At 31.0% G+C, this 23,068-nt stretch overlaps 1 protein-coding gene across 22 annotated transcripts in view; it reads right to left on the bottom strand.

Moving 5' to 3' along the window:
- Positions 1-23,068, bottom strand: part of LOC145261142 (neogenin-like) — a 396,586-nt gene that overhangs the window by 132,428 nt on the left and 241,090 nt on the right. For 14 of the 22 annotated variants that reach the window (XM_080119417.1, XM_080119423.1, XM_080119424.1 and 11 more), the window contains 3 exons: positions 20,223-20,417; positions 12,200-12,337; positions 855-1,014 (listed from right to left, as the gene is read on the bottom strand). In XM_080119417.1, the coding sequence (XP_079975543.1) occupies positions 855-1,014; positions 12,200-12,337; positions 20,223-20,417 (493 nt within the window). The remainder of the gene's footprint in view (positions 1-854; positions 1,015-12,199; positions 12,338-20,222; positions 20,418-23,068) is intronic. The other 8 variants (XM_080119425.1, XM_080119429.1, XM_080119436.1 and 5 more) reach the window with 1 other exon arrangement.

Raw genomic sequence — 23,068 nt, 5'->3', positions numbered from 1 at the left:
TATATATATATATATATATATATATATATATATATATATACACACATCTTATTAATATTTTTTAACCAGAAATTTTAATATATTCAAATATATCAAAATATCGGTAATTGCTCATATACCAATAAAATTTAAATAAAAATAAAATGATTTCAAGATTATCAGTTTTTATAATCAAGCATTAATATATTTTTACAAAATCAAAAAAAAAAAAAAATATATATATATATATATATATATATTATACTCAAATATTTATTTAAAAACTATACATGCATATACCAAAGACGAACCAGCAGTTTCATTGTATAGGAACAACCTTCTGAGGTCGACTAAAATCCTATACAAATCCTCAGCATCATGGAGAAAGAGGAAAAACAAAAGGAACGCCATTTGTTTTTCTCTTTCCTCATGATGCTGATGATTTGTACAGGTTTTTAGTCAACCACAGAAGGTTGTTCCTATATAATGAAACTGCTGGTTCGTCTTTGGTATATGTATGTATAGTTTTTATATAAATATTTATATTTAGCTCTCACATTCGCTTTATTTGATTTCTTTTCATCACATTCTGACACCCTATATCTATATATATATATATATATATATATAATTTATCATTTAAATATTTATTTAAATATTTTCTACGTGAGTCAAATTAAGTTATCTATAGACATGACATGTTTTGAAGTTTCACTTCTTGTCAGTATAGCTAAACTTATTGAGACTCGAACTCATCACCGCTCGATACCTATATATATATATATATATATATATATATATATATATATATAGGTAGATAGATAGATAGATAGAGAAAGAGAGAGAAAAGAAAAAGGGTGAAGATGATGACCTACCTGCGTTTGTTTCTGTATTCCCTCCTCTTACAGATGACAATTGCCACCACGACAACAATTATACAAAACGAGACGCCCACCACACAAGCGATAATAATTATCATCATGTTCGTGGGAACGGATTCTTCCTCTCCATCTTGACTTGCCTTCTTGTTGCCACCTGGAAAGTAAATTCAATTAAAAATAAATTAAAATTTTATTCATAGCTTACATGCAAATGGAATTAAACGGATTCCTTTAAAATTAAAATAAACTTTTTTTTAAGTATAAAAAAGAAAAAAAAAATGGTAAAATAAATATTAAACAATTTTAATATTTTATTTTATCATTTTTTCTTTTTTAATGTTAAAAATTCCTAACCAATTAGTTTAAAATTATGATAAAAATAAAAAATATTTTGAAGTAAAAAATAAAATTAAATCAAAATGTAAAATTACTTTTAAAATGTAAAACCATCCCGCAAAAAAAAACAAAAAAAAAACAAAAATGAAAAACGTATAAAATAAAATTTCTAAAAATTAAAAAACAAAAAAAAAAAAACAAGTATTTTTAAATTAAATTTTTTTTTTTCATAAACATTAAAATGTACAAATTTAAAACAACGTAAAAAGGTTTTTTTTAAAAAGTCCAACCTAAAGGCTAAATCATTAAAGGGTGACGTTTATATTTATTTTCTAGATTTTAAACCGGTTAAAATATAGTTTTAGATATTTTGTGGTTGACAATTGTTCTTATTCTTGTTTTATGGCAAAGCAAAAACGTGACTATTTAAAAAAATATGTTAATTGTTCATAATGATTAACAAAGAAAAAAGGTGAAAAGAACAAATATTCAACAAATAACTGTTACTAAATGAAATGAATATTACTTTTCTACCTAACTGCCTATTTTTTATGTTTCAAAGAGATCAAATCGTTCACATTAAGTACACAATTATATCCAATGTATTTACCATTTAATTAATCCATTTTTGGTCAATTTAATTTAATTTTCATCTTGAATATCATTATTATTTATTCTCTAGGTATTCCAACTGAGTTCCTACTGGGTATCTCTCACTCCAAAACATTTGTCATTCCCAGGATCCTAATTGACAAAATGTCTTTTCAGATTTTCAACAACACTCTCCTTTTTGTTCAATCAGTAAAATTTAAGACGTCATTCAAATAAAAAATTAAGTTAGATTTTGCAATGGCAGACTTACAGCTTTTCAAAAATCTCTAGATCAAGTTTGTTTGGTGGGCTTTTTGTCTTTTTGGAGTGAAAACAAACAACAACAAACAAACGAACAAAAAACAAACAAAAACAAATATATGAGAAACAACTATTCCAAACGTAATAGGATTTACTTTTCTGCTGAATTGAAAAGAGAAAATGACAAAAATATCAAACTTTAGTGATTTCTGAAGAGCTGGCGGTAGCCATTTTGGATTCTGACTATTACAATTTATGATTAGGGCTGTGATAACAGCATATTCTTTTCATTGTTTTGACTCTTGAGTATATATCCGTTAATATCTTATGTTTTTATATAAACTGATGTGGTTCTCGGTTGATTGACTGTGTCTTACCGTGTTGGATATATACTTGAGAGTCAAAAGAATGAAAAGAATATTCTGTTGTCACAGCCCTATTTATGATTTGAACAAAATTTTGAATTGAAATAAAAAAAACACTTTAAAACATATGCATGTAGGTAGGTAGAAATGTAACTTATTGCGTTTGGTACCAGTTATTGTTTTTATTGTTTTTTTTTCTCTCCTTTTTTTCATAGTTAACTATAATGTATCATTGTCAGGTTTTGATGGTAACTAACCTAAATGTTTTCTAGAAATCTTGAAGGGATTCCATTCCTGTTTTTAAATTAAAGAGTTAATCTTCTAACAGCTAAAAAAAATTAATAGATTTCTTTTTTTTTAGACCAGTGTAAACCAAGGTAAAAAGTGCTAAACTATTTGACTAATAGCTGGAACAGAAGAGTATTAAAAAATTGCCTTTTGTTATTTAAAAAGAACTTAACTTTAAAAAAAAAAAAAAAAAAATTAATGTATAATGAACACCGCATTTCTCAGGATTTGAACTCGGTTTGCTGAGACTACTCCCTAAGTAACAAGTTCAGATCATTTTCAAGCCTCTCAACAGCTATCTGATGGGTCTTGTGGTGCCAAGCATGATATTTCCTGTGACAATAGGAGTTTATTATTTTAAAAAGCAAGTGTTAGAGGAGCAGGAAGGGATACTGAGACTAATGAAATGGATTTAATGAAAGATGTTCCGTGCTCCTTGCCTTGGATGGACCCAACATGAAGCTTATCAAAATTGAATTTGTGTATGTCACATGATAAAACTATTCTCAATGCTGAGTGAAATACCATCTCTCTTTTCCTCTCCCTCTCTCTCTCACTAATATATATATATATATATATATATATATATATATATATATATATATATATTGCAATTAGGAAAGGAAGACTTTTATGATTCATGATTAAAAGTAAATTTGTATATATATAAATATATATATATATATATATATATATATATATATATATATATATATATATATATATATATATATGCATATATATTCCTTTAATCTCTCCAAAAAGGGGGAAAAAGGGGAACAGGAGAGAAGATTAAAGGAATATATATATATATATCTATATTTATATAGATATACAATTTACTTTTAATCATGAATCATAAAAGTCTTCCCTTCCTAATTGCAATATTTAAATTTTGTATCTCTAAAAACATCATGAAATATATATATATATATATATATATATATATATATATATATATTGTCTGACAAATACTCACGAGGATGAAATGTGTAAAGTTCTGTGTAGCTTAATTGCCATATGCATTTTAAAAACTTACTAACTAGCTCTACTCACATAGTGAGCACTGTTAAATTAAATACTGAAAATAGATACATAAAATTTTATGTAGATAATTGAAATAATAATAATTGTAATATATATGACTAGAAGTTTAGGCTTTGTTTTACTTTAGCATCCCCATTGTTCTGCGAGACTGTGAACGGTGTATTGTCCCCGGCAATGTTTGAAGTCAAACGTCAATGTTAGTTTTATTAAAAAAAAAAAAAAATGCAATGTTTTTTTTTTTTAACTTACATTACAAACTTTATTTGAAATTTTTCATACATAAAAAATAGACTTTATAGATCTTTTATAATATAAAATTTTTTAATTTATTTAACCAAAATATATGCTGAAAAATCGTCCTCGGTTTTGTTGGAAAAGATTTTTCCAATGGGCTTTTTTTTGAAAATGAGATTTTTTTCAATCAGCCTTTTTGGAAATGAGATTTTTTTTCAATCGGCTTTTTTGAAAATAAGATTTAATTATAATAAAAAAAAGACAAGGTTTTATTTTCCATTTGTCACTTTGTCACTCATGTATTGGATACGTTTTTTTAAGATGCTTGATTAAAATACATTTAAAAATTTTATATTATAAAAGATCTATAAAGTCTATTTTTATGCAAAAGTTTGTTAAAAAGTTCATAAAATTTATTTTTAATTAAAAACAAGTTTTTTTTTTTTTAATTACATTTTTTTTGCATGCACCACCATGTTCACAGTCTCGCAGACCAATGGGAATGCCAATGTAAAACAAAGCCGAAGTTTATATTTCAAATTCCAAGATGTTGTCCATCTTACCATTTATTTCTTTCAGCACGTTAAAATGTTCAATTCTTGACAACACTTGTATACAAACGTCTTTCATATTTATTATCAGATTTAAAGAAAATAAGTAATAACAATACTAACATGATAATATTTGAAAATTAAAAGATAAGATATAGATTTAAGGGGTTGAACTGATGAATATATATATATATATATATATATATATATATATATATGAGAGAGAGAGAGAGAACGTTGAGACAAATTTATAACATTATTTCAGTTTAAAAAATTCCAAGAAGTAATAAATAAAAAAATAAAAAATTCCTTATTATCTCAGAAACAATCATGTCTAAACATGAATTCTTGAAACTGAAATAAATAACATTATAAATTTATTTCTCTCAATTAACTCTATTATAGCTCTGCTTGATCTAGATCTTCAACTATTGAGCTGATTTTAATACTTGCGGTCTTTTGAGTGTTAAATATACCAGCCCCCCCCCCCCATTATGCTAGAAATGATTTTCTCTATTATACATTTATACTTAACGCTAGTTCCAGCTATGGGCAAATAACCTCAAAATGATGCAAACTTTTTTCCCTTGTTATTTGGGTTTTGGAAATTGTATATGAATTCTCGATTACAGAAATGATAATCATAAAGCTTAATATTTTATTATATATAAATTTTTATTCGTATATGCTGGTTGATAGAGTTTAATATATTAAACCTTTGAATAAAAACATATTGAATAAGATGTATATATATATATATATATATTCATATGATGATTGCAATAATATTCATATATATATATATATATATATATATATATATTCATATGATGATTGCAATAATATTCATATATATATATATATATATATATATATTCATATGATGATTACAATAATATTCATATATATATATATATATATATATTCATATGATGATTACAATAATATTCATATATATATATATATATATATATTCATATGATGATTACAATAATATTCATATATATATATATATATATATATATTCATATGATGATTACAATAATATTTATATATATATATATATATATATACACATACACAATATTTATTTCAGAATTATATATACATATTTCAAAGGCGTACCAGTAGTTCCATTGCGTTGAATCAAGCATAAGAGGTTGAATGGTATCAGTGCAAATTTGCTGATGAATTTGCGCTGCATTCAAACTCTTATGGTTGATTCAGCGCAATGAAACCACTGGTACGCCTTTGAAATATGTATATATAATTCTGAAATAAATATTGTGTCCTCAGCTCTCACATCCACGATTGAGTACCTTATTGGATTTTTTTCATTGCCCCCCTGACACACTATATATATATATATATAGTGAATTAATGACAAAAGTCTATATTCCAAAGTTCATGATGTTGACCATCTTATAATTTATTCCTTTAATTTAGTTGACATTTACAATTCTTGACAGTATCTGTTTCGTAGCACAAAATCAACCACTTAATTATTATATCAATTAGTGAATCTATTTTGCCCTTTTGTCATTAATTAACTATATTGCTCTGTAATTGCGTTGAGCTTCTTAAATAAGGATTGGTATATATTATAAGGAAATAAAATATATTTCCACAGAAATACACACACATTGTTATATTATTTTCTGTATATACAAGAGATCCGGTCCCATAAACAGGTAAACGTTGATAAATTAATGGTAAGGCCCCTCTAATTTACTTATGAAGCTAGAAGCATGGTGATCTCCCCTATTGCAACACTGCATGAACCCTTCCTGACACCGTGAATGGTGGTAAAGTGGTGAGTCACCATTTTTTTATCCAAAAAAAATCTTGGGCAACCCATTACTTTTGTACTTGTTAGCTCTACCTTCTTATTTTATCCTTTGGAATTTTTTAAATGAGGATTGATAATTTGTATTATTTGGATTTAGTGATCTCATCTTGGACCTCATTTTCACAACGTTTTGGTCGATGTAACCTCTGACCTTCTTCAGGTACATCTAGTCAGACTCAAGAATCTGTACACAATTTTAAACAGACTTCTTTATTTAATTCATGGGGTAGGTTTTTTTTTTTTTTTTAAATTTTTTACATGAGGGTCACCACTTATCAAGGCCCAGGGACCACTCGAGGATAAGCTTGCGTTAATTCCATCAGCCATGACCAGGTAGAATTCTACGTGATTTGTAATTGTATTCTCAGTATTGCCCACACCATAGATTGAACCTTCAACCTCCAGAAAACTGCAACTAAGACCTGTAGCACAACAGATAAAAGTGCTAAGTAATAATCAGTTCTAAGTGGCAGTCTTCTGGAAGTTGAAGATTCAATCTCCAGTGTGGGCGATACTCAGAACACATAAATTATTGGAGAGTTATATCCACTCATGGTTGACAGAACGAGAACAAGCTACTTGTATGAATTGAATAAAGGGTACTTATGCACTTATTGAACTGTGTTGAAATAATGTTATTATTTAGAAAGCCATTCTTAACATCAGGAGAAGATAGTGTTTTGTAACTATTCTGTACTTTCACCTAACAATTTAATAAAAAAAAGATATTTTAAAACTTTAATTTAACTTGAAAATACTATTTAAAAATAGCACGGTTCAATAAGGGCATAAGCATCAAATAAAGGATTCCATTTGAAATGTCAATACAGATTCTTGAGTTCAATATAACATATACAAGAAAAAGCATCTAAAAAAAAAGGTCAGAGATTACAACTAGTGATGGGACGATTCCAATATTTTTCCTGATTCTGATACAATTCCCGATTCCACACTAAATTCCTGATTCCAATACAATTACCAATTCCGATTCTTTATAAATCTCTAAATATTTAACTATAAAAGTGTTATTTTATCCCGATTACTGTAAAAACAAATCCTAAATGTGCCTATATTTTCTCAAACGTAAAAACACACTTGTGTTGGGGTTAATCTAGAGTCCTACTAGAAGTTTAAAATCAATAAATATTTATTATTTTCTCATTATTACAAGCAGTGGAAGATTTTTATTTCACCAAAATACAATAAAAAAAGAAAATTTAAGAAATCAGTTTTGGCACTGGATAATAGGCTTTTTCCAGTTCCGATACCGATTCTGATTCTGATACCCACCAAAAAAGCTCTGATTTTTCCGATTCTCGATTCCGATTAATCGTCCCAACACTAGTTACAGCATCCAAAACATTGTGAGGATAACATCCAAGATGAGAACAGTAGTCCGATTAATCCAAAATTTTAAAACTATTATTTGTTTTTATTACTTTCATTTGTTTTCATTTCTTTAAAATCACAGCACATGAAACGGCTCGTCTTAAATTCTCTCTATATTAAAAAAACAAAAGTATGCAAAAAATCTGTATGATGTAAATACTCGTGACAAAACGAAAATATCATATTCCAAAAATCACGTAAACTGATCAAATAGTTTTATTTTTATAAAGAAAATCATTTTTAAGCGATTAATGACAATTTACATTTCATTTACAACATAAATCTCGCTAATTTGAATTATTCTTGAGATATCTCTCTTTATTTTGAAAATGACGGGCCAGACAGCTTCTCTTTGGTTACTCATAAGAATTTGATTTTCTTATTCAAAAATAAAACTATGTGATCAATTTATATGATTTTTGGAATATGTTATTTTCCTTTCGTCACGGGTACGCACATAATACACAGTTTTCTTTTTCTTTGTTTTTTTTTTTATAATATAGAAAGAATTCTAGACAAAAACTCATAAAACTAAGTTCTCAGTAATTCAGTATTACTGGATATTTAAAGATTTTTAATTAAACTTGTGAATAGAACAAAAATTAAAACTGCCTCAGTCTCAAAGGATTTCTCCTGCATCGACTGTGAATGGAAGTATGATTTGATTTATTAAGATTGATATAAAAAGATATGCAAATGAATTTAATGTAAAAAAAAAAACATTGTTACTGGATACACAGGGTGGTTAGTAAGCCGTGCAAAGGGAAAATGTGAGATGTTTAAGCATTTTAGTACCTGCAATATTGTTTTAATACCTGATGAGGGAAGGTCAAGTAATGCGCCCGTCAAATTATTGTGAGTAAAAACAAAGAAAATGGTCACACTTTTTGAAGACACTTTTTAAAAGTAAAGTTTAATTGAGAAATTTTTGAAAACTTTGAAGTGTCGAATACAATGATAAAATCGTTGTTTATTGCTTTTTTTTTTTGTAAGTCTTATATTCCACTAATACATAGCCTCATCAGGGTCGAAAGTCCGGTTTCTGAATTTCTTTTTCTTTATTTTGGTGTTATGGCGAAGGGTGACCATCTTTTACTTTAAATCCCGCTCGAGACTGGAGCATTACACACTTGAAACCACCGGACTAACACGTAAATTCTTGTCTCTTCGCCATAACACCAAAATGAAGAAAAAGAAAAAGAAATTCATGAATCGGACTTTCGACCCTGATGAGGCTATGTATTAGCGAAATATAGGAACTTACAAAAAAAAAAAAAAGCAATAAACAATGATTTTATCATTGTATTCGACACTTCAAAGTTTTCAAAAATTTCTCAAAGAAAATATATTTTTCTGTTCAGAATGTGGCACTGTTATGAAAAATAAACTTGGACTGAAACGTCATAAAAAGTTCAAGATGCAATTGTGCAATGTCTTCATGTTTCAAAAACTCTGACTAATAATATTCCGTGGCATTTTTGTCCTCGGCACCAAAATCAACAGAGTCTACGCTATTTCTGAAATGGCCTTTTTTCTCGTTGATTATGATATGTTGCTAGTCCTGTACATTTCTAGTAGATCCACCCTCTCAGGCTTTACCTCCTCTCTTTGGAAAAAAAGGGCTAGTTTATTGCTAATCGCCTGAGGCGCCCCTACTGGTGGAATGCCGACGGGGCTGGCTAAGCATTTTTTGTAGGACAGTGTTCCTCCTCAGGTACGCTGGTTCTTCAATCCCATTCTCCAACCCTTGTGTTACATCTTCCTTTCATGGGAGGGAGATAAATATCAATTCTTCTTTCTTGGCTTTTTGGCTAGGAGCAAAGTGCAGTAGCTGTTCTATGAATTTTTGCTTGCATGTCGACACAGAATTGTGCCTGTTTGCTAAAAAAATATGTATCCTTGGAGGATTGCCTTATTTGTATCCATGCCTTTTATAAATTATAAAATATGCAGTTTACATCCTATACTACATTTTATACAACCACCTTTACTACCATCCTATACTACATTTTATACAACCACCTTTACTACCATCCTATACTACATTTTATACAACCACCTTTACTACCATCCTATACTACATTTTATACTACAGCCTTTACTAGTATCCTATACTACATTTTATACAACCACCTTTACTAGTATCCTATACTACATTTTATACAACCACCTTTACTACCATCCTATACTACATTTTATACAACCACCTTTACTACCATCCTATACTACATTTTATACAACCGCCTTTACTAGCATCCTATACTACATTTTATACAACCACCTTTACTAGTATCCTATACTATATTTTATACAACCACCTTTACTAGCATCCTATACTACATTTTATACAACCGCCTTTACTACCATCCTATACTACATTTTATACAACCACCTTTACTAGCATCCTATACTACATTTTATACAACCGCCTTTACTACCATCCTATACTACATTTTATACAACCACCTTTACTACCATCCTATACTACATTTTATACAACCACCTTTACTACCATCCTATACTACATTTTATACAACCGCCTTTACTACCATCCTATACTACATTTTATACTACAGCCTTTAGTTTTATTGCTGAGCATCTCTATTTACTTGCGAGTTTAGATGCACTCTTTTCTTAGTACTACTGTGCATGCATGTGCATATATGTGCACGTATGCACATGTGCATGTGCGTGTGTGGTTGGCAGAATGTGTAATAAAGCAATAGAGTTGTTGGCAGCTGAAGTGAGTGGAAGACGAACTACATGAAGTTTAAATTACTGACACACCTCACCTCCTCCACGCTGCGAGTGTGTGACTGGTCTCAGAATTTCTTCTCCAAACATATTTGTCACCGTGCATACTTGTATAAGTGTTTGACCCTTTTCATTTTTACTAGATACACGCTTGGACAGCAGTGCCTTGCACATCAGTCGTTTCTTGTACTTGTTGTCCCTTCCTTGCAATAGTTTGCTGCACGACTGATGATGGTGCACAACTCAAAATCTTTATTCACTTGAAAATCATATTGATTTTCCATAGGAGAGAACTTGAATTCCTACTAGAACTATCCTTCAGTGTTTAAGGTCTCTCTGTACAGGCTTATCAAGACATACTTATACTCATAAGAATTTGATTTTCTTATTCAAAAACAAAACTATGTGATCAATTTATATGATTTTTGGAATATGTTATTTTTCTTTCGTCAGGGGTATGTACATAACAGATTTTTCTTTATCTTTGTTTGTTTTTTTAATATAGGAAGAATTCTAGACAAAAACTCATAAAACTAAGTTCTCAGTAATTCTGTATTACCGGATATTTAAAGATTTTTAATTAACCTTGTGAATGGAATAAAAATTAAAACTGTCGCAGTCTCAAAGGATTTCTCCATACTTATACTGGCATAATTTATTTCTCTACAAGTAAACCCTAACTAAATATTCAAAATCACATGGTATTTGTAGGTTAAATAAATTCTCCTTGGTATGGCTAACCCACAGTAGTTTATACGGGAAATGGTTTAGATATAAATTAATATCAAATGATATAATTTTGTAAATAATATGGGTATAAGTTCTATTTAATGCTAAGTATTGGGCTTGTATTTTGTAATTGAAGGTCAATATCCTTGAGATATACATGTAACAAAGAGCAAATCGGCAGAAGTTCAACTTTTTCGTGCAGATGGGATCAAAGGGTCAAACCAAATCAAACAGGTTGACTCCGGCTTAAAACTGGAAGAACCTTGACAAGGATGAGCATTGAGTGCATAATGATGTGTCAGTGACATAGGGACCCATATCCCTCCTCTACCCCTAAAATATATAGAAACGTACATGGGACATTTTTTTAGTCAGTCAGCTAGAATTCAGTTCAAGTTTAGAGTCCACGGTTTGTGTCCGAGAGACACAGTCGTCAGTTATTCTGAGAGACTTCTCGTCGAAGCAGCGAGAGGTAGCGATGTATGGCAGATGAATTGATAAAGAAATTTCCACCCTCCTTCTAAGGATAGGCAGAAAACAGGGGTGCAACTTCAATCATGAAACGAATAAAGTTTTTCCAGAGAAATGAAACTTGCTTTTGTTCTAGGAGAGCTGACATGGTCAAGAGATGCGGAGACAAAGTACATTCTGTTTCGTTCTTATAAACCCCCTTAAAAGGGTTGCCGAGCCGTAAATATGAAGATTGATTCAAAATAAGCAGAGATCCCATTTTTCCCTTCTCCCCATGCATATGTAACGCAAACACATGCTCGCACGGTACTTTTCGATTTAGTATAGAAGCATATGAACAGTTATTTGGTGATTGAAGCATAAGGGATTTTGGTCAAGCAAGCATTGTTAGTTGTGTTAGAATTAAAAATAGCGATAGAGAGGCTGAGATTTTTCTATGTATGTCGATATCCAGGCGATTACATCACCGCTTACCTCTCGGATGCATCAACCCATGGATATTTTTGTTGTCGGGAGAGAAGTATTTCCGTCCCACGTTATACTTCCTGTCATAATGACGGGAATTTGGCAGTAAGTCTGGCACCTGCACCAAACCACCCCCTGTTCCGTCAGCTGGATAAATTTTGGTGGAAAATGAAATAAAATTAAAAAGATAACAACGAAGAAAAGCACAAACAAACAAACAAACAAACATGAACAAAATAAACAAATGAAAGTGAAAGACAACATCAAATCATTTTTTGGAAGTTTTGAGATGAAGATAATTTGTATAATTTGGAGTATTGTTCTCATCAAGAACCTGTACTACAACAGTTGAGAAGTAAAAAAAAAAACAAAAAAAAAAAAAAATGTAACATACAATGAAAATACTTGCTGCTATCAATCCGATCTTTGTTGCCTTGATTTTGTGAAAGCAATATATGAATGCTCGATTATAAAACCTGGTAATTTTGAAGTTTTGGCCAATGTGTCTTTTGTGCGTCTTATACTTACATGTTGTCCGAGTCGAGTGTCTAATGAAAGATTTCTTCATAATACAGTAAAAGATAGTATGCAATGTCCCCTTTTTTTCTTGAGATATGGCTTCAGTTGTGGTCTGTAGTAGTTTCCCAAAGAAAGTTTTATCCTGATAAAATATACATATGCATATACACACACACACACACATATATATATACACGCACACACACATACATACATAATGTATATATATATATATATACACACACATGTATATACAGGGTGACCCCCAAAAAACGGGCCCCAACTCTAATTAGTGTTTTGTCCGAATGAAATGAAACTTTGGTCATAACTAGTTTATTATATTCAAAACATCACATCAAAACAATAAGGTTTTTGTGCCTTTTTTTTTTCTCCATTCTATAGCATATATATGTTCTAGATGGCCTCCATTTAGCTTCTTTTTTTTTTTTGTTGGTCACTGTGTGTGTGTGTGTGTATATATACACACACACACACACACACACACACACACACACACACACAAAAACTGGTAATTTTTAAGCTTTCAAATTAAGCCACTTTATATTGACTTAAAATTTATTGGTATATGAACAATTACCGAATTCTCAATTATCTGAACATAATAAAATTCAGATTATTATAAATAAGATATTTCTGTGGAAATATTCTTTATTCACACATTTCCTTTTTATATATACCTATCCTTATTAGTACATATAAGATACCAATAAAGCTCAATGTAATTACAGAGCATATAATGAATGAATGGCAAAAGTCTATATTCCGAATTTCATGATGTTGACCATCTTACAACTTATTCCGTTAATTCAGTTGACACTTACAATTCTTGACAGTATCTGTTTTGTAGCGCAAAATCAATCTCTTAATTATTACATCACTCAGTGAATCTATTTTGCCCTTAACTCATCAGAAGAAATAGCAACAATCAATTCACCAAAACGAAATAAAATGCGTTTGGATATGATTATAAAATCCGAAAATTGGAAGAGAAGCTGCAAACATCTTATAGCTTGTTTACATCATGCCATTTTGAATTTGGAAACCGATATTGTCAAGAATTGTTGAAAAAAAAAAACCTTCTTACCCCCCCCCTTTCACCAATAAGAGCCATTGTAAAGATTCACCTGAAGAAGGTCAGAGATTACATCAGCCGAAACGTTGTGAGAATAACACTCAAGATGAGAACAGTAGCCCAAAGAATCCAAATGATACCCAAGTCAACTGAAGTTTATTTGTACTAAATATGAATGCAAATTTTATTAAGGATTCCATGCGTAACACGGCGTGGAAGAGAATATGGCAGCTGTATGCAAATGACCGAGCCATGTCTGAGATGATGCCATGGTAAGGAAGAAGAAAAAAGATTATAAAGAGATGGGCGCTTGTGCAGACTGAGGATCACGTCAGAGAAGGACAGAGATAGACGCATGATACATGGTGACCGAGGGCAACAGGAAAAGACCTGTAAATTAATGTTGGTGGTTTCAAAAAAAAAAAAAAAAAAAAAAAAAGGAATCGAGATATTCCTTGCCTTGGTTTCTTTGTTAACACGTAGGTAACATTTTTTTTTTTTTTTTTTTTTTTTTTACATGGAAGTCACCACTTATCAAGGCCTGGAAGCCACTCGGGGATAAGGGTTATTGCGTGTATAGTAATCAACGGGATATTATCGTAGTAATCGGTAGTATTGGAGATTTGGTAAAGTGTCTTCCTTAAGGGGGCGGCTCATCAGGAATTTGTTTATGTTGGACTTTAAGACATCTAGGTTGTAGGTGGGAAACAGACAGATGGAAGATGGCGTGCACTTCTAAGAAAGAAGCTTTGTTAATGGAATCTACGTTTTGGTTTTGGTTAAAGAGTGTGGAAAATTTTTGACAGCGGTTTCAGCTAGACGGGTGTTTATCGTGAAAAGGGGGGACCAGGGATTGGAGCTCAGACGAGCACTTGCCATGGAAGTAATGATAAAACAAAGACAGGCTCGCTACGTCTCTTCTCTGCGAGAGAGGTTGCAGGGGAGAGAAATTACACATGGACGGTATTTATTTTAACAAGTAAAAGAACTTTTTTCTTTTTTCATGAGAGATTTTTTCCCCATTTTTTTTTTTTATTTGAAAACAATACACACAAGCAGTCTTTGTGTGAAGATGAGTTATGTCCCTTGACACCTTATTCATCTGCAAAATCATCACTTTTATTTTTTTTTACAAGGGAGACATCGCTTATCAAGGCCTGGAGGCCACTCGAGGATAAGGGTTAAGAGTGTATGATGGTCAAGGGGAACGTAGTCATCGTTAGTAGTGGAAATTTGTTAAATTGGATTACTTAAGGGGATGGCTGAAGAAGGTCAGGGGTTACATTAGCCGAAATGCTGTGAGAATAACACTCAAGATGAGAATAATAGCCCAAGCAATCCAAATGATACCCATGTTTTATGTCCATTTTACATACTGGCATGTGTTGGACGGCTTTAACAAATTGACTTTCAAACTAACCTATCTCTGTTTCTGAATTTTTTAGATGAGGATTGATAATTTATATCTATACATTAATACGATGGCGTGTTTTATTTTCTTTGCCACGCTTACATCTGGGTTGTTTAATTGTTATGTACTTCCATTTCTTGTCATAAATAATTTTACCAAGAATTCTCCATAAGTTTTGGTTTCGGTTTCGATTATGAGTGAAGGAACTAAAGTTATTTTTTTTTTTCAAAAGTTTTTATTTTGGTTTCGATTCAAACTAATACACCCAAGTCATATGGATATATTTTTTTTTAATTTTGAAATCACAACTCTATAACATATAAAAATTGATAGAACATTAACTCTATAATAATATATACGAAATCTGCAAGAATAAAAATATCATATTTAAGAATACTTTACGACCGGACTTTGCCGGGTGTTCATGCTAGCTTAGATAAATACTTTTGCAGTTTAAACAAAAAAGCTACAATAATATCAGAGCGTCTCCATTTACACTGAACATCTACTGAATGCCAACATCAATATATTACATATGAATGAGTCCTGTGGAATTTCCACAAGTCCTGCTAGTTTGGATTATTACTGTTCTCATCTAAAGTGCTCATAAGGATCTGTAGTATAGTGGATAAAGTGCTTGGTTGTAATTTATTTTGGAGAATCCAATATTTTTTTTTTTTTTAAATAACTGGTCTGTAATCACATTTCTGAATTTTTGAGACGAGAATTGATTATTCATATCGTTTGGATTATTTAGACTATTGCGCTTATCTTGAGCATTATTCGTACTACGTTTTAGTTGCTGATGTCTCCGGGTCTTTGGCATAGTGGATAAAGTACTTGTTAAAATTCATTTGTAAGTTACACTCTTCTGGAGGCTGAAAGTTCAATCCTCAGTATATGTGACACTCAAAATACAATTGCTTAAGACGTCTACTCAGTCATGGCTGATGAAACAAGAACATGTTACCCCCATGGATTAAATAAAGGGTTCCATTTGAAATTCCATACAGATTCCTGAGTTCAGAAAAGATTCTCAAGTTCGACAAGATATACCGTACTTCGGGGTAATTGCGCCAAATCCGGGGGCAGTTATGCCAACTAAAAAAAAAAAAAAGTGCTCTTTATATGCGTGGTTGCCAAAAGAGCACTTTTAGCTAGTTGGTGCAATTACCCAAGACTTGGCGCAATTATCCCAAAATACGGTACCTGAGGAAGGCCAGAGGTTACATCAGCTGAAATGTTGAGTGAATAACACTCAAAATGAAATACTTGGAAAAAATCAATTATAGAAGTGATATTCTCCTGAAGGATAAAAATTCAATTCTCAGTGTGGGCGACCGAAAAATACAATTGCGAATTAGTTAGGACCACTATCCAGTCATGGCTGATGAAACGAGAGAATACTATCCCCATGAAATAAATAAATGGTTGCATTCTAAATTCCGTACAGATTCCTGAGTTCCACAGGAAGATTCTCTAGTTCAACAAGATATACCGGAGGAAGGTCGGGGGTTACATCAGCTGAAATGTTGTGCGAATAACACTCAAGATGAAAACAGTAGTTTGATTAATCCAAACGATACAAATTGTGTGTCATCAAATTCTATTTAATTCATAGTACAATGAATCGGGATCGGAGACCTCAAAATTTTTTTGCTATTTAAAGTCATATCTAGTATCAATATTTTAATAAGTTTAATTTTAGTAAATAATTTCGTCCTTATTTAAATTTATTTTGACATTGCCCAGAATTTCCCGCATATTAAAGAAAAATAAAGATAAATCTGTATGAGCTATACATCCATAAAAAAAAAAAAAAAAAAAAAAAATCACATTCCAGAAATCACATAAATTGATCAACTAGTTTTATTTTTATAAACAAAACTAGCGAGGGGTACCCGGCGTTGCCCAGGTGTTTGGAGGTGTGTGTGCGTGTGGAAACTGCGGGGGGGGGGGGAAGAGAGAGAGAGAGAGAGAGAGAGAGGATGTTTTGGTAGGTAAGTATGAGAATCGAACCCAAACCCTTGAGGCAAAGTTGTAAATTAAAGTGTGAAAAAAAAAACACATGTGACGTTAACCATTGTGCCACCGCGAGATGCTAACGAAAACACATTTGAATTTATTTAATTACTTAAATTAGCAGGTGCACGTTTTAATGACTTAGTGAGGTCAACTTTTGACTGCGGGGTAGCATTTCATTTAGTGCGGGAATGCTTTTTTTTTTTTCCCCCAAGACGTTGGGGGTAGGGTAAAACATTATAGGAAAAGGCCTAACCTACATGCGGCGAGCGAAAACTGTTGAATATTTATCTTCCCGAAGTCGAGCAAATTAAATAGACAGGCGAGCTCCGTTGTTAACTGTGAGATATTACGATTTACATGTGATATAAAAAGTTTTAAAAAGTTGTGAACCGACTGACCGCTTCTCTGAAAAAAGCCTTTCTTGGACATACACAAAAGCGAACATACATTTTCGCTTTTATATATATAGATTTTGTTTTTAAGCACTTGATGGGAATACATAGGCATTACAAGAAAAATCGCAGTAAGTTTTGAATTATTGTTTAATTATTTCACTTTTTTTCTTGGAGATATTTTTTTCCAAATGGTGGACAAAATAGTCACTTGTCGGATACTCATAAAATTTGATTTTCTTATTTAAAAGTAAAACTATTTGATCAATTTATGATTTTTGGAATATATTTTCGTTTTTTAACAGGTATATAGGTCACACAGATTTTTCTTTATTTTTGTTTTTTAATATGAGGAGAATTCTGGACAAGAACCAAGTTATTTCATTATAATAGTGTGAAAAGTTTTAGTTATTATTAGATTTTGATTCGCCGGGAAGGGACAAACGTAATAATATTTAGAAGTAAGTATGTAAAAATAGGGCTAGTATAGGAAATTTCCAAGTAAGGTTAAAAATTAGGTCGAGTGGAATGTTTCAAAATTCTTAAAAGCTATGTGTCTCTGGCAGTGACGTCACAGAGACAGGAAGCCACTGATGTAACGTGGCGAATGGAGAGAAGATATTTCTTTTTCTACTACACAGCTGAGAGAGAAAGAAAGAAATAAATAGAGAAAGAGAGCATTTAGGTTTTTTGAAATCTGCTGCAACCCCCTCTTGCCATGGGACATGGGAGAAGGAGTAGAGTATTTCATGCAGATACATATAAAGAGAGAATAAAATTCCAAAGATATCTTTAAAGCCCAACTGCATTTGTAATTGTTTTGTTTTTTTATTAATAATGTTTATGAAAGCTGCTGTTAATATTAATAAGACAATGACAGGGAGAAGAAAATGGAAAGTTTGGCTGCCACATCATCACTGTGACTAAAGAAATAGAACCAGTGTTGATAAAGTGGGCACACTGTGATAATAGAGGAATCCTCTCACTCCAGCTATGGTACACTAGATCACTATTTGAAACAGACACATTTTCTTTTGTATATATACAGAATTACCTCCCTTGGTGCTACTCTTTATGTATATATTAAAGGCTAGAGACAGAGTTACTGTCAGAGAGACGTCAATATACATGCAAATTAAAAAGGCGCATGCATTTATTGGTTGTAAAAAGACAACATGACGAGGAAGCAGTTAACATGTACGACAAACCAAAGGACGGAAAAAGGAATAACAAAAGTGCAAGTCAGACATGCTCTTTTAGGAAGAAATTTACAAGGAACAAACAAATCTTTTAACTGAAATCTAGAAAATTCTTTTTGACAGATTTTGTTTAGCAGAAGTCTTGCCACTTGAGGAAGAGTCCTTTCTGATTATTACTTATGTAATTCCAGTTTAATTTTAAAACTCTACATAAAAAACTAGTCTTTACTTTGAAATATATTTTCTGAATGGTTTATTTTTAATAAAATATGTTACAGTCAAACTATACTTTTTTTAGAACAGATCAGCACATCCCAAATTAGAGCAGTGCCAAAAGAGGATGGTGTCAGAATGTTATGGGGTAAGCTAATATACATATTTATGGAATAATGGACTTACCCAGAGACTTTAAATATAGTTACATCTAACATGTTATTAAGTAAGCAATTTGCAGCAGTTATGGCCCCAGAATCATGACATGTAATTCTGTAACATACTTTTGCTAATACACTTTTTGTTAATTATGCCCTTGTGTTTGTCTTTATTATTACTGACCTGCAAGGCTATAACACTGGCGACTAAGAATTCCAAAATTACATCGCCATAACACTGGTGATGAGAGATTTGAAACTTATGCTGTTACAACATGAAGTTAGTGACAATTTTTCATATTCTATGCAGTTGTGCTAACCATTGAACGGTGATAAAACAAAGTCTGTTGGACAGTCACGATAGAAACTAGGACAAGTCAGGCATAAACAGACAATTATTTGTTCACAATAGGGTTGGACTGCAGAAAGGATGCTTAATTTTATGAACGATTCCAGTTGGAATTTATTAAGTGTTGAGACATTATGTTGAACAAAGATGGCAGCAGTAAATCAAATCGGCGAAGAATCAATGCAGTCACGATCTCGAGTGTTGAGCAATTCTTAGTAACAAAGATGGCGGCGAAGTATCAATGCAGTCACGATTCAGTCATTTCAAGACAGAGGTTGACAGCGAACTGAATTGAATCCAAAATTCGATATTTTTTTTATAATAATGTTTGAAGATTTGATTGGTTGATTCTCATAATCGTAAGTTATAAGTAAGACCATTAGAATCATTGAGTCATACCCTCACTGGCAATCAAAAACATTTTAACAGAATTCTTTTTAGGAAAGAACTCATCCTGTATCCTATTTTAAAAGGTAATTTTGTATTGTTTTATTTTTCGCTTTTCACCTGCTACCAGCTCTGAACGCTCTACTCGGATGCACGCCTTTTATGATACAAACAACTATTATAAATAAGTTACGTAAACTTCTCTCTTTCAAAGAATGCCCACCTGTAACTTCCTTAAAAAAAAAAAAAAAAAAAAATGAAGATGGATTCTGAAGGAATTACCAACCTTTTGAGGTTCTGTAGACAACAGTAGGAGACATAGGACCATATCCCTTATTGTTGCGAGCTTGCATCTTGAAGAAATATGTGGTGTCTGGTGTGAGGTCTTTTATGGTAGCCGATAATTTGTCCCCATCAACGTTGTGTACAACCCAATCGCGATCTTCTTGGTGAGAGTCCGTTGTGTAGAAAATTAAATAACCTGGAAAATTATACAAAGTTTCAATCATTCAAGAATTAAACCATCTAAGAAAAAAAAAGAGAATTATGAGCTATATCAGCTACTAGATGACTGTCAATTCGTTATCACTTTGCAAGGTTATCTATTTAAAATAATTGGATGCTTGTGCATTATAAGTAGATATCTAAAAAAAAAAAAAAGAAAAATGAAAACTTGTAGTTGAACTACAGTTAAATATATCCTCTTAAGCAAAAACAATATTACTTACATAATTTTCATCTCGAAAATAGCAGTCAATCCAAAAATTACAAAATTGGATAATGTAGAACATCTACTATTAGTTAAAAACAAAAATGCATAGATATTACGGTAAGAATTAATAGCCGACATTAATGTTGCACAAACTTCGAAAAATAAAAAAAAACAAGGGAGATAATTCAATTTCTCCTGTTTTTGGCCATATTCTGACTATCAGTATGAAGAAAATAGCAAAATATACAATTTTCTGTATAAATTATTTTCATGTTTAAAAAATTATCTACTTGATCAAAGTTTGTAATTTTTGGATGCATTACTATTTTCAAGATGGCAATTATGTAAGTCTATACTGTTTGTGCTTAAAAGAACATATTTAAAAACAAATGACTGCTGTAGTGTAACTAATTATTCATGTGTATAGTTCATGAATCAGCATTTGTACAGTTTAGTCAAGACATAAAAAAATGAAAATATCGAAAAAAAAAAAAAAAAAAGGTTATATTGTACGTATCCGTTTTGGACTGAAGATCCCCGAAAAAAAATTTCATTTAATTTGATCGAGTAGTTTTTTTTTTTTTTACAACGGAAAAACACGTTCTTATGAGAGCGCGTTGAAATCAGCCATTGTAAAATTTGCTAAAGCCGAACAACACGCCACGGGGGAGATAACTCGATGTAAAGTGGTGACACCCCCTCCCCATCTTTAATTCTAGCTTTTCTTCCTAAAAATCGAACCTTTTGCTCAGTATCATAAATTACTTTTTCGCTGTAAAAAAAAAAACTTCTTGATGAAATTAAGTGAAATTTTTTTCCTGGAGAACTTTGTTTCATAACGTATACGGGAAATATAACCTTTTTCGATATTTTCATTTTTTTAATGTCTTGACTAAACTGTACAAGTACCCATCAATCCAACTTGAAAAAAAGAAAAATGAAAATAAAATTTCAAATAATTTACTTAAAATGACATATTTAACTGTTGTCTAATTGTACACAAGCACCGCTCAAAATGCATTTTAAACAAAATGCATTAAACACTATGTACTTATTATTATTAGTAAAAAATTTTTAAAATTTAAGAAAAATATAGAACAATATAGGGTCGATAAGATGGTAAATACGATGTTTTATTGTGTAAAAAAGAAAAAAAAAATAACAGACATCTTTCTTTTGTAAACAATATTTTAAGTTTGTTTTTCTTTCTATGAATGTGGAGATTCATTTGTTGATAAAATTTGGCACTTTATTTTTTAAAAAAATGTTCCGATTTTGTTAAATATCAATAAACAGTTGTTATCTTTTGATAGATACGAATTTTACATTTTACAAGATTTTGTCGAAAAATATCTCAATTTATAACTGCTCTGGAAGTAAATATTAGTACTACAAGACCTAAGATCCATTGAGATTTACACTTGTGTTTTAGTACCTAACTAATAAATACACACACGCATATATATATATATATATATATATATATATATATATATATATATATAGTTCTAGTTTCAATCCTCGGCTCAGGAGAGGTGCTAGTCTAGCCACACTGATGAGCTGTGATACAACAAAATAGTAATTCAATTTCTCCTGTTTTTGGCCATATTCTGACTATCAGTATGAAGAAAATAGCAAAATATACAATTTTCTGTATAAATTATTTTCATGTTTAAAAAATTATCTACTTGATCAAATTTTGTAATTTTTGGATGTATTACTATTTTCAAGATGGCAATTATGTAAGTAATACTGTTTGTGCTTAAAAGAACACATTTAAAAACAAATGACTGCCGTAGTGTAACTAAACAAGCGCCTAATTATTCATGTGTATAGTTCATGAATCAGCACTTGTACAGTTTAGTCAAGACATTAAAAAATGAAAATATCGAAAAAAGGTTATATTGTACGTATCCGTTTTGGACTGAAGATCCCCGAAAAAAAAATTTCATTTAATTTGATCAAGTAGTTTTTTTTTTGTTACAACGGAAAAACACGTTCTTATGAGAGCGCGTTGAAGTCAGCCATTGTGAAATTTGCTGAAGCTGAACAACATGCCACGGGGAGATAACTCAATGTAAAGTAGCGACACCCCCTCCCCATATTTAATTCTAGCTTTTCTTCCTAAAAATCGAACCTTTTGCTCGGTATCATAACAAATTGTTTTTTCGCTGTAAAAAAAACAAAAAAAAACTACTAGATGAAATTAAGTGAAATTTTTTTTCGGAAACCTTCGTTTCATAACTTATACGGGAAATATAACTTTTTTTTTTTCAATATTTTCATTTTTAAATGTCTTGACTAAACTGTACAAGTACCCATGAATCCAACTTGAAAAAATAAAATTTAAAAAATTTTACTTAAAATCACATATTTAACTGTTGTCTAATTGTACACAAGCACCGCTCAAAATGCATTTT

The sequence above is a fragment of the Euprymna scolopes genome, chromosome 37 (genome assembly GCF_053919585.1).
Source record: "Euprymna scolopes isolate OS-2025 chromosome 37, ASM5391958v1, whole genome shotgun sequence".
NCBI classification, from domain to species: domain Eukaryota; kingdom Metazoa; phylum Mollusca; class Cephalopoda; order Sepiida; family Sepiolidae; genus Euprymna; species Euprymna scolopes.
Note: the sequence above shows the minus strand (reverse complement) of the source record. Positions and strands in the feature narration are given on the sequence as shown.